The 14505-nt window shown below is 31.2% G+C and overlaps 1 protein-coding gene across 1 annotated transcript in view; it reads left to right on the top strand.

Moving 5' to 3' along the window:
- The window catches only part of rk (G-protein coupled receptor rickets), a 65993-nt gene that overhangs the window by 8241 nt on the left and 43247 nt on the right, over positions 1-14505 (top strand). Inside the window, exons 2-3 of the mRNA XM_090116702.1 lie at positions 11727-11798; positions 14185-14316. Of these exons, the coding sequence (XP_089972828.1) occupies positions 11727-11798; positions 14185-14316 (204 nt within the window). The remainder of the gene's footprint in view (positions 1-11726; positions 11799-14184; positions 14317-14505) is intronic.

Genomic DNA, 14505 nt, shown 5'->3' with positions numbered 1-14505 from the left:
CATTGGTTGAATATACAATTTTATAAGTAGTACTAATTTTTTTTCTTGTTACAATACTATGTCTGCTTCATATACCACAAGATAGACAATACGCTATTTTCAGGATAAAGTTAACAACTACAATGATTAGGGACTTTTACAAGTGTCTGTTTTGTTAGGAAAGGGACAGACGGGATGACAATGTGTATTATGAGCCGAATACAAACAGGTTTTAAGTACTAAACTGTCAATCAATGGAAATAAACTTTAATTAAGTGGTCATTAAACTTTTAAATGATTTTATATTGTTTTGAATATTTTACAGCGATCGTGGTAATGAGCCGACTGTTGTGATATGTTTTGATATGGTAATATAAACCATAGCTTTATTCTTTTATTGGATTCCTATTATTGGAAAAATTATCGCGTTATATTATTAGGAAAGATAAGTGCTCGTTAGATTATCGTATCATTAAACACCGTATATGGACTGATGATGATGACGATGATGATAACGCTGTAAGTGCTCATATCAATTATAAAAAGACATGTTGTTCTTATAAAAGTATTCTATGTTTAATTGTAAATATTTAAGGTCTATTTTCAAGTTGTGTAGGTAGTCGTTTCATCTTTGCAAGGACGTTGGACAAAGGCCTCCCTCAAGATTTATAGATCTTAAAGAGTTCAGAGATCAAAGATATTGTTTGACAGTATAAATGTACATTTGAATTGAAACTAGTTTAAATTGAATATTCAAGTGAAAGGGAAATTATAAATTCTGTATCATTTTCACAAACTTATTTCTAATTTTCCTATCTAAGTCGATGTTGAATATTTACTTATACAATTATACATATCTAGTTTATGTTACCTTACATTATAGTACACTTACTTTCCGCCCGCGGTTTCACCTACCTTTTCAAAGAAAAACCCGCATAGTTCCCGTTCCTGTGGGATTTTCGGGATAAAACCTATCCTATGTGTTAATCCAAGTAACCCTCTATACTTATGTGCTAAATTTCATTGTGATCAGTTCAATAGTATTTGCGTGAAAGAGTAACAATCATACATACACATTACATCCATCCTCACTTTCGCATTTATAATATTAGTAGGAAATAGGATAGGATAAGATAGAATTAACAACCTCATATCTGCGACTGCCACCTCCAAACAAAATCAAGTGCCAAAATCTTACATCCTCGAGCTTAATGTCTTAAACGCGATTAACCATTGTACTAAGTGAATAGTATAGTTATATTTATACAGCCCATTACTGGATGCTCCAAATACAAGCGTTAAATGAATTCTTGGAGACAAGAAGAATGCTAGACCATTAGTATGTGTTGTTCGCGATATTTCGCTGAACGCTCTGTGTAGAGTGTTATTTTAGTATGTATGTCATTTGTTAATTAATAAACTCGGGATATATCCAGGATGGTAAATACAGGTTGTAAATGTGGAGTGTATTGCACCAGACACACACATACACACGTAGTATATATGTATTTTGTTATATTAGTTTTTTGTTACTGTTATTAATTACTTTAATTAATAAGGAAGAGCGGGTTCTTCTGACACAGGTTTTTCTAAATTAACTAGGAGGTCCTGTGAATTACTATCTTAAAAAATGTATGAAATAAATATTTTTTTCATTTTGATTTTCATTTCGTGGTTGAGAGTTATAAGATGCAGATAGAGACAGACGGAGGGTCTTGATATTTAGTTTATCATTTACTCTATTTAAAAATACATTTTAAAATAATGGTAAACGTAAATACAGAATAGACGAAGGGTTTATAAGATAGAATTTACTATTGAAAATACTTTTGAAAGCAGCTTTAAGTTGAATGAACTAATCTTTGTGTTAGAATATTATGCGTCACTCATACTTGCTAAATGGAGACGAAGGTTAGTTTAGTTTAGGTTATAAGTGTGTAATTTTAATATTTGAAATGTGTATCATAAAAATAATAAAGGCTTAATAATAATCATTGAAAAAGAATTAAAAACGGAAATATATGTGTAGTGTCTTTAATGTGACTCTGACGTCACTGCGAAGAATATAACTATTAAAAAAATAATGTATCTGCATTAAGTGGTGTCGAGAAACTTTTGAACAAATATGATAGAAATGCTTATTATGAGGCTTTAGATTAAATAAAATATTTACAATTTACTGTGCTAAGAGAAATTCCATATTCAGTTAGATTCAAAAGACTGAAAGATAAATATTATAACATTAATTTACCGTTGATTTGACCATACATAGATCAGTCGAATAATGCTATAACATTATAAACTCTATTAGGTAATTTATTTATATATGATATCTTAAAAATAATAAACTCTAGTTAAGTTAGAGTGCGCAGCTAGTCCTTTATTGAAACATTTTCCCTATTTGTGTCACATCAACACACCAAAGTTAGACTTTCAAATTGAAAATCATACCTAGGTTTACAAGAATATTGGTAGGTAACATATACCTATAACAGAACAACACATTTAATTCTATAAATTAACTGAGCTGTTTCCATAAACTCATTAGCACGAACAAAACCGCAGGCGGTCGTATTACCTACGCCATAACATCCATTGAGCTTCAAGTAGATTCATTTACTTCATATAAATCTCACATACCTACATTTCAATCTATGTTCACGCGTCAATCCCAACTTGTATAAGATCTATCCTTCTATGGCTATTCGTATAATTAAGGCCACAGATAAGGTACTGGTCTAGCCAGAGTAAGCAGTGACAAATAAATAGCTGATCACCGTGATTTATCAACTGTTATTACGTTTATCACGGATGAAAGGTTTTTGATAATGTGGACTGCTTTTTCGATCTTAATAAATGGTTTTGGATTAAAGTAGTAGGTGTAGGTATCTTTAAATTAATTTGTACCTATTTCATTTAAGAGAGATTTCTATTAATAATTTCATTTAACATGTAATAAAATTAGTGATTTTGGATTAATAACTCAGGCCCCGGAATCACAGACACAATAGAAAATCTATTGTGTGTGGTTTTATAAAATTATACAAAGGAAGAAGAATCGAGTATGTTGGAAGTGTCAAGAAGAAACAACCGAGCATTAAATTTTTATTGATTTGTATTTTTCAAACAACAAAAATTTCAAAAAATGTTTTCAAAAATATAACCAAAATATTTATGTTGACTGAGATAACAACAAAAGAACGAAGATCTCATAAACTTTCACTACACTGACCTTATTGGAAATTATGGGATGCGTATTAGAAATGTATGGGATATACGCATCATAATTATAATTTATCGCTGTAGAATGGGTTGTTTTCGTCCATAACATCTCTCGGCTGCCAAACTCTCAAAAATAAGTGAATCGAATGTAGCGGCAATAATTTGCTAACAAAAGTCGCAGTGATTTTGGTATAATCACAGTGATTTATATTATGATCGCAGTGAGTTTGCAACCCTATTTGTGAGATAAAATAGGCTTGTCGCGTGTCCTTTCCGGCATTACCCGGATATGTGCCAGTTTTCTAGTTTTAGCCAAGTAATGGTTGTTTTTCACTCTCCGAATTTACCGCCATTTTTATTTATAGCCTGGAATGGGAAAACAATCTACGAATTTTATTTCTTATTTAATAAATAGAGATTTCAGTTGAGTATACTCGAAAAACAACTTTCCGCACAAATTTCATTAATGACGTGAAACTTCTAAAAAGTGCCATTAAGTGAACTGCTTTAAATATATTTCATGATAAACTCATTAAGCTTTTTATCTCGCCCGAGTTGGGATAGGCCTGGCCTAGTCATTAAATTCACAAAGAACTGATGGAAATGTGGTCAAAGTCCGAGAGAGGGTTGCGGGATTTCTTTCGTGATGTGAACAACAAAATAAGTTTTACCGTTATTTTAATTATATATTTTTCTGATGATATAACTTGACTTTTCTATACAGTATGGGAAAACTCTTGTCTGTATAGTATTGAAAATAAACCTATGTTTTATTTGTGTTTGATATGTTTATAACATAGTTTTAAATAAAGCTATCGGTTTCAAATATCACTTTACGAAAATCAACATTTATAAATTAACCGAAATTGAATAAAGGAAGTATCAGATATCGAAACAAATTTTGCATTCAGCTTTCTCCCTATAAACTTAAATTTTCGTTTTCAAGAATATTGTATTCTTGCGTTTCTTTGTCACCAAATAAGAACACAATTTGCATTTGAATCCCTAGCTAAGATTTTGTTTTTTCAATTTGCTTTATAAAAGTAACTTTGTAAGTTATATACAGTATTTGGATACTTAATTAAGTTTATAAAACATGATTTTGCGCAATAAATGACGTACGGATCTTGAAATATTTGGCATTTGTCTCTTGAATTTTATGTTATTCTTGTTGCGTCTTTCAACTTTACATTTCTCTCATAATAATGAGTTTTCCTGTTAAAGGTTTCTACAGAATAATTATTGAGAAACAATCCTTTAATGATACATAAAAATTGCGAAATACCAATATTGTATAAACCATGTTTGTAACAATTTTTGTTTAAGTGAACTTTTTATAGGCGGCTTCATTATATTGTATTTTTATAATTAAATATCTACATTGTTTACTCTACCAATTAATTAGATTTTTCTTACGAATTATTAAGTATTCTATTCGTTGAGATTAAGCAGAGGATGCGGATTACGGCTTAATGCTAAATAAAGAGCCAAATTATATATCAATTTCTTGCTAATTATACAAAACAATAACCTTAATACGAAAGTCAAATATGTATTTCAATTAAACATACACAAGTTTGTAAAAAGAATCTTCTTTTCGTTTGTTTTACCTTCAAGTCTCTAGGGACGTTACAAAAACTTGTTCAATAAATCTCATGTAATGGGTACGATATAGGTATGTTTTGTTACGAAGGTCCGTTACAAGGAACTTGAGTCAATCAATTTGTACTATTGATTTTGTGGTACTTTGATATTCAAATGAATATGAAAGCTGAAGACTTTCTCACGTGACACGTCCTTGTTAACTTCTGTAGAATTATAGAATGCACTATGTTTCTTGTCCGCTTTGTTTTGAGTTTGAAAACAAGAGTCTTAAGAACAACAATGAATTGATGACAACTCTTGTGTTTTAGACTTAACGAAATTAAGGAATAAATAAATAGGTACATATCGATAAATGATGTGTTGATGATACTGTTTTTTTCCTTCCTTATTTTTACAATAACTAAGAGAAATACCATAGGAAATACTTTCACAATTTTAAATTTAACATAAATTCTAATTCAATTTTCATGCCATTTACCCTAATTTTTATAGAACTGCAAACACCCAGAACACGTACAAAGCTCCGTACATACCTACATATTATATTATATCGGTATAACCTTTGACCTCGAAATTTATTCTACCCGAAAGAGTGTTATTGCTACAATCCATCATCTGCCGTCATCACCAGGCCTCCCCCTCCCCCGGGACCACAGATCTGTTAGACGATTATACTTTTTATTATATTATCTGTGCTTTTATACTCATTGACAGATTAAGTTCGTTTCAGAACGATTCTTTTTATGAGTCACAAAAAGAACACACAATGTTTAGCATAATATGTCAGTGTATTGAATCAATTTATGGATATTGATGATGTATGGAATGTAAATTTGCGGAAAATGAATGTAATATTTTATGTTGATATTCTTGTTTTCCTATTTGAAGATAGAATCTTAATTATATAGCTTATTTAACAATTTTTTGGAATTTCGGATTGAACCCAGTATTGCTCGATTTTACAGTTATGTGGACCATTACCATGTGGTAACCACCATAATACCAAACAGTTTTACAGTAAATTTTCTCTAACATATATTACTTTGTACCATGATAATAACATAGAAACAAACATATTTCTAATTACACAGCTCACCGTATTTAAATATAAACAGTAAAGATCGCTATCAAGCAAACATAAAATAGAATAAATATAGTCAGTGTATAAATAGAAAATCTTATCTTATATTGAAGGCCTATCGTTATTTGTATACTCAGAATAGAGAACTGAATTCTCGGCTTTACCCGTAACAAATGTATGCGCCGCATGTCGTAATATAAACATTACATTACATGCCGTGGATTTGTTTCTAAATAGGCCATGTTACAATGTAACAGTCTACGATTTGTATGTTTATTGAAGTGAAACTTCTTTAGGCGCGTTGAGATTAAATTTCAAGGTCGCGTCATGGCAAAATCGTCACGTCATGGAGTAATTTTGGAGCGACGATTTTAGTATCCTTGAATCTTGCCAAAGAAGTTTCACTTTTGAAAAGTGTGCTCGGCACACGTCATGCTCTTTTTAAAAATGTACTGTGGCAGATTAAAATAAATTTTAGAGTCGAAAGCTAAATATTTAAAATGTCAAAAAATACTCAGAAAAAATGACGAGTCGTGAAATTGAAATTTTATTTTCAGATGCTAACAACCTTTTACTATCAGACAACTTTTTTTCACATTTTTTTATCGTAAAATAAATAAATATAGAGTCGAATTTGACACCATACAAACTGACGAGGTCGTCGCCCAGGCGCGCGGGTCGCGGGGACTAATCGCCCTTAGCCCTCCCTTGATAAATTATATTGTAATATCATCCCACTTCACACTTTGAAATTAATATGTTTTTAATGCGCAATCATCAAAGTAAAATATTGGTAGAACAAAATGTTTAGATATGTTTTTTTGGCACGTGTTTTGTTTTGTGTTTATATGTAGAGAGCTTCCTCGTTTACTTTGACGGTGTAATATTCAATATTGTTTCCGTAAAAGCCTTTACGAATTATTTTCTTAGAATAGAGGATACAGTGGTAAATATTCACATATTATATATAATATACGTGTTAGTTAGTTCTTATTTTAATTAATACTAATTAGGTTTAAAAACTTCTTGATATTTTTAAAGATCAAACGTTTTTTGAACGCTAGAAAGTTGATTAAAAAGCTCTGCATTAGTATTTCAATTTGTTGTCGTGTATGCTGTTCCTTTGTCTTCTTTATCTATACATATATACGGACTCTCAAAATAGTGTTAAATCATTGCTTATTGTGTAGAGTCTACTTTTTAATTCGTTTAATTCTACAGTGTAGACTGCAGATAATTAAAAATACTAATAAATATTTCATATTTAAATGAAACGCATTTGAGGTTGAGAATATTTGATTGGAAACCAGTCAATTACCATTATACCGAATTACTTTTATAAAAGCTTACTTGCGAGTGGTAAAAGTAACCGGCACTTGCTTTAAAATATTACAATATACGCGGCCACGCATCGCAATTGAATGAATAAAATGCACACAGGAAGTCCTTTATTACATCAGATATATAACCACTGAAATATCGCTCTTTATGATGGAGTAGGGTTGCCAGCATTAGGTTTAATTAAAATTTCTAAAAAAACCAAAAATATAGCATACCAAATGTACTTAAGTCAACGCTGATATACATAGTATTTTTTGGTGTGTGTTAACTGTGCTTATAGTAATAAAAAAGTTTTTATTAAAATGCTCATTTAGGTAAATGAAAAACAACAACTTAGTTCGCTAGAGCAAAGTTAAAACAACAGCCTTTCATTTTAATTACGTTTTTACGTGATAACGTTTCATTAAACAACCTTAAAAAAACATTTTCTCTGTGAACTGTTTTATGTCCTATCTTTCTTCTTTATCTTAAAAATGTGGCGCATTCTTTCAGTTGTCTAGATGACTCCTTTCGCCTAAATATTATACGATACTTGAGGCTCTTTGTCATCTCCATATAAGTGTAGTGCTAACTAGTCCCATATTGTTTATTACTTTCACGGTCATTTGCGGTCAGGACGAACTACATCGAGTATCTGACAAGTGACAACCCTATCACAAAATGACACGCACGCAAGGCATGCGTATTGGATACCGTCCAAATCCAGTATGAATGCACTTTTTCACCCCCCCCTACCCGGGAGTTGGCACTAAACTCGACCTCGGCTTGTTGAATGAATGCTCATATGCTTTTACAGTAACTCGAGTGCTAATCATAATTGATACTTTAAACGTTTTGATCTCACGAGTTATGAACAAAGGAGTGTTGGAATAAGAACAAAAATAACTCAGGGAAGACCTAGATTCATTTTGTAATCTAGCGTATACTTTTTTTGAATCATATAAGTATACGTATAGAACTAGGATACGTGTGTTGTAACATTCAAGGTAATTTTCTATTAAAATATGAACAATTATTTAATGAAAGAACTTTTTTTGCTACCGACTAGTAAAGTAGAACCTAGGTCAACATATTGTAGTTCTAGAAAATTATTTTGTAAATATGACAAATATCCATCTACCCAAAAGGGCCGAAATATGGCCGAAACAATTTACCAATGAACTATTCAACCACACAATAGATATTCAAAACTGATTCACCTGTATCATCATTATCATATTTTGGCTTTCTACAATGCAGACATGAACCATATTTTCCAATAAAACATATTATAATAATTAACTAAGATCCTTTCGTAATATAGGCTCTGAGAAGAGCAAACTGTTTATTTTAATTTTACGTGAAACTTAATTACCTTTTTGCTTTTGATTTTGAACAAATTCGTGTTCTTTTCGTTTTGAATCTAATTAAAATTCAAGCGAGGCTATTTCACTTAGTAAGGTTCCTATTATAAATAAAGATATTTATTATTTACAGTACCTAGCTTGCGAGTTAGTCCGCTTCGCAACGGGATTATAATAGTATCTATCCCTGAGTTTTCAATTATTATCAAATTTAATGATAACTTATTATTTTAAATTTCGCACTTACTTACCACGTTTCATGTGGAAATAAAAATCTATTTGTATTAATTCTGCATTTTAATAACAATAAAAAATAAAATTAATGATAACCAATATAATAAATGTAGGTAGAGGTACATATTACACGAATAAGTACATTACACCTAAAGGGTTGGATATGTAATGAATTTAAATTTATTCATAATTAATGAATCAATTAATGTTAATTAAAATCAACTTAATATTTGGCACCTCGGTAGAAGTAATTTTACTCTAAAAGGTAATTTTTATGAGGTTATTGAAAAAAGTGGACCTTACAAGTAAAAATGTGTACTTACATACTTAATTATTAATTTTACAGCAGCAAGTAATCAAGTGGGTAACAACGGTTAAAGTGAAAAAATAAAAAAATAAAAAATATCGCGTATCAAAATTTCCAGTTCATTTAACACAGCCATTCTCTCATCTCTATAGACACAATTAATTTATTACAGGATAGTTCTATGTCATAAGATTTAAATTTAATCAAAAACCCCGAAAAAAACAATCATAATAAAAGCTAATGTTGATACATTTTCCAAATAATTTGTTTTCCATTAATCTTATTTACTGTTATCTACGTCCAAACTAGACGAAAAAGACAACAATAGCCATTTTTCACAAAACTTCTAGAAACTAGGTCGTCTTATCCAACAAAATATATAAAAAAACACATCAGTCATCTCTCCTAGGTCTTCTTCATGTGGGAGTATTATGACCTTTCAGCTTCGATTAGTATAGTTACCAGAAAATAATTAGTGACTTTTGTTTTATTCTAAACAATTATTAATCTCTGTGCTCCTTTTCATCCATCATCGAACAGCAACATTTTGAGTGAAAAGAAAAACAATTATTAGGTAAAATTTTCCCGTTGATGATAGTACCTAAATAGTACCGAGGATAGGATATTACTTAGCAGAATTACATATCACTACACAAAATATTCTCCGATGCTTATGTTAATGAAACCCTGTGTTAAAACTTAAGTTCATTATTCTGTTATGGTTGCCCATTTTTTACTGATAATTTTTAACATAAGACAGCATGCCTTATTTGACCCGTCAGGTTGTAGCTTCCTTACTGATCTCTCTCTCTCTCTGTGAAACACAAATGCTTCAAGATGACTAAATGCGTTGTAATAGGCGAACCTGTAGCCGCAATCTGGCCACAACTTCCAATGCTACTGGTTCTACACATATAATATCATTTTCTACACATTCAAGCTACAAATTATTAGTATATTTTAGCATGATTACTTACAACAGCTTCGCAGTTTCTTTGATCAGTAGCCCGTGATACTCATCGATCAGATAAAAATAATTTAAGCTCCGTGACCGAATTACATGGACCACGGTTGGGTTTGAAATTTAATTCCGGTTTGGTGCCGCCAACAATGACTATTTTTTGCGATTAAATCAACTACTGATTGAATTTGCTAATTGAATTGAGCAGTGTGACAATGATTCGTTTTTATTATGATATGCATATAGACAGAATTCTCGGAGGCTACGTGACTGAACTTCCAAAATATTAATTGCATTACGTTTTTTTTCAACTCTACTCAGAATAGACTACTATCACAGCTACTATCTATAACGAATACTTTTTTTATTTTTTATTGTTGCATTTTATATCAGTATGTTCATTTAGATATTAAAAACTTTATAGGGTAGATAGTGTGTGAAAAATACATTGTAAAATAATAATAATATAATCTTAATGTACTGTACTAACATAGTAATAAGAAATTACTAACAAGTGGACCTATTTTGTTCTGTTAATAAATGAATTTGAATTTGAAACAAAATATCCTAATTTGCCCTTTCTCCATCTCCCTGAACATCTACATATTTTTTCAAGTGGAAACTTATTTTATTTAGAAACTAGCTTACCGCCTGCGGTTCCGCTGCTTTGTCTAAAACCTAATAAATTATATATACTAAAACCTTGCTCTTGAATCACTTTAGGTATCTATTAAAAAAAACCGCATCAAAATCCGTTGCGTAGTTTTAAAGATTTAAGAATACAAAGGGACATAGGGACAGAGAAAGCGACTTTGTTTTATACATACTATGTAGTGAAGAAGTTCTGAAATACATTCCATACTTTTTAAAAAGGTCCAATATAAGAACTATTATAGATTACTAGATTTCCGCCCGCGGCTTCGCCCGCGTTTTCAAAGGAAAACCCGCATAGTTCCCGTTCCCGTGGGATTTCCGGGATAAAACCTATCCTATGTGTTAATCCAAGTTACCCTCTATATGTGTGCTAAATTTCATTGTAATCGGTTCAGTAGTTTTTACGTGAAAGAGTAACAAACATCCATACATCCATACATCCATACATCCTTACAAACTTTCGCCTTTATAATATATATTAGATATTAAGATATTTTATAGCTTTATTGCTCAATAAAGATTTTTCAATTTAATAACCATTGACCAGATGAAATCTTCAGATCAGTATTTAAAGCCAAGGCAACACGGAACACGTTGCCCCTAGCGCTTAACTAGAGCGGTGATAAAATTTTATTGGCTTATGATAGATCTATTTCTATTTACTTGTGTTTGATTTTACGCGAATATTATAAAGTCTATAATATAGACTGCTTCCACGTTAATGAGATTTTCATTTTAATCCTAATGTTCGTAATCATTATGATTAACAGAATAAAAAGAAGCCTAAGGACCTTATCACATCGGCTATCAGGACGATAGGATAGGACGTGCACTGACAGATTCTGTCAGTGCACGTCCTATCCATTCCGTGTATATACACCGTGTATACATCTGGTTATTTTGATATAACAGACACTCCAATTGTATTATTGGTATCGATTTATAAATTTAAAGATTTATGACGGATAATGAAGGACTTTTTATTTCTATTTGTTGCAGGGATGTGTCACACAACAACATAAGCTCGCTGCCGCCAGACGCGCTGCTCCTCGCCACTGGGCTTCGTGACTTGTGAGTTATTTAGATCGCAAGTTTACCTTAGCTAGGGATGCAATTTGCATTGATTCGAAGAAATTGTATTTGATTATAGAGTAAGGTTCTAAGTAGGTAATTTATTTGTTACAAAACTATATATACAAAACTATGTATATGTATACAAAATTAAAGCCACATCGGCTTTGTTTTTGCGACTTACATAAAACCATTTGTTCCTTTTACCAGTGTGGTTTTAGTGCTACGCTACTACAACAGACTATGTATCTATAAGTAAAAATAGAGTAAAAACATAATTCTCCAAAAATAATAGATGACTGTTTTATCTACATGGCTGCCTTTCCGTTACATTCAAGTACCGTAAATTGAGAGTCAAATAAATTCGCACAAATAAAACGCGAATATATCTTTAGGACATCGTGAAGACGTTATATAATATGTACATATCTTACACAGCTCATAGCAATTCAAACTTATGTCCCTTGTTTCAACACCTTTAAGTGGAAAGGTAATAATTTTGATGCAGAACTGCGATGGCCCGTATGCAGGTTTGGCGACACATTGCCTTACTTAAAACTGGTTTGATGCATTCAAGCACACATAATATAATACTATAGATTCAGGTATTGCACTGACGACTCTATACGTCTTAACAAGTCACAAATATTTGTTTAAAAATGCGCAAAATTACAATGAGACATCATCGAGATAGTATGTACGATGTGAGACATTGAGTTTGTTGCGTAAGAGACGCATTATGAAATTCTGTATTTAATTCTAGGTGTTAAGTGATCCTTGTATTACGAGTAGTATTGCATTTTTAATTGTCTTCGTCTTGAATTTAAATGGATTGTACAATATTTCATTGGTATTATTGTCGTGTAATATTACTTATTACATATTTAGCTGGTACATATAGCAGCGTAGAATTGAGGGATCTGGGTCTGGAGTCTGGACACTGGGTCGATTCCTGAACAAAAATTTTAATTATTAATAAATAAATCATATCATAAATATATTAAATAATTACTTATAAGTGCTTAAATGCTTATACATTTATTATGTGGTAATTGACATAAAATTATTTTAATAGACGATTAATTGAGATTATCGGGTCACCACCTGAAGAACTTGCTTGCTGAGGTGCACCTGTTTGTGAAAGAAAATGTTCATATTCTTTCATTTTATTTATTATTATGAAAAATTGTCAAGTTTGCGATGTTCAAACATACGCTTTGCGATCTTTTTAAAAACTACATTATAGTTAAATATAAAATTAACAACGTTTACAAACGCTGTAATTAAAACCCTGTACCTATACATAAAGTATCGCTAGTGGTTTGGATTTTGGAAGGAAACTACAAAATTCGCGGTAATTTATTTCCAATGTTTATTATTATTATGCCAAGTCGTGTCCTGAATACCGTAGCTAATCCTGTGACGTCATCGGTATGGGGCAACGCTAGGGAGTTGGTCTGAAAATGTATTCTAGACTTTTCTGTGATAAATTGTTGTTTTTTATAGGTAGAAGAAAAAACAAGGTTTGAAACTACAGACATAAAGTCCAGAAAAACTTATTACACATCCTTACCGAATAAAGTCAGATAATATGCTAGTTAACAAATTAACATTGTTCTTGAAAAGTACATAATTGGAAGCATATGAGAATTAGAATAAAACAAACAGGTCACTGATAAGGCTGCCTAATATCTAACTATAGTGTTTTTTTTTTTGTAAAATTGTAACAAAATTTCATCTTTTGCATTCAATTTTATAAATTAAATCAATTACAAAACTAAATTACTTTTTGATTACCATTACCTACAATGACAATACAATCTATACTGTATACTTACGATATACTATTCTGTGGATATGCTAAAACATATTTTCATGTACCGATCTATTGTTTGTCCAAGATATACGATCCTTCAGATTTAGCGTTATTAAGAGAGAACCATAAAATTAGGCTGTAAAAGCAGTTTGCTATTGAAAGCATCTCAGCAGGTTTTGTAGATTAGTGTACTTAGGCATTATATAAAAGCATAAATCTTTTATATTACTAAGCAATCGTAAATTATTGTATGGAATGTCGCATATAAAGTAGAGATATAACTTGGTTTTATATCTAATATAAATTAAAGATGTAGAGATGATTTAAACTAAATTATTTGGTATACAGTATGTTTACTACCCATACTTGCTTTTATATATTTTCAAGTGATTCAACAATATTTAGAGCTAGTCCTGTAACTGCAGCACGTATTATTGTGATTATTGAAATATAAACAAAATATTATGTGATACATTGAGCGTTGAATGCCTATTGCCTGTAAACTATCAATTTAAATATTTATTAACAGTTCAACACAAAACGCCTTTTTCAACAACAATTATGTAACAGGAACTTATCAGCCAACCGTTTGGAGCGCGTAGCTGCGGGCGCACTAGACGGCGCGGCGTTGGCCAGGCTGTGGCTCGACCGCTGCATGCTGGCCCAGCTTCCCGCCGCGCATCTACCACGGCTGCATTATTTGTGAGTTAATTTAGTAATAGCTGAGCTATGCATATCGGTCTTTTAATTTAGTACTTGTAGTTTTACATCTTTCGTTCAAAGTATACCTTACTTATAAGGAATTTACAAAAATAATTTCATAGTCCTTATACAGAATATTATTTAAATGTTATAATGAAGCATGGCGCAAAATTTCTAATGCGAAGTTAT

This window comes from Colias eurytheme, chromosome 26 (assembly GCF_061535395.1).
Source record: "Colias eurytheme isolate Ceu_HAF_F1 chromosome 26, ilColEury1 Martin Lab GWU primary, whole genome shotgun sequence".
Taxonomy (NCBI): domain Eukaryota; kingdom Metazoa; phylum Arthropoda; class Insecta; order Lepidoptera; family Pieridae; genus Colias; species Colias eurytheme.
The sequence above is the reverse complement of the archived record's forward strand: the minus strand, read 5'-3'. Positions and strand labels throughout refer to the sequence as shown.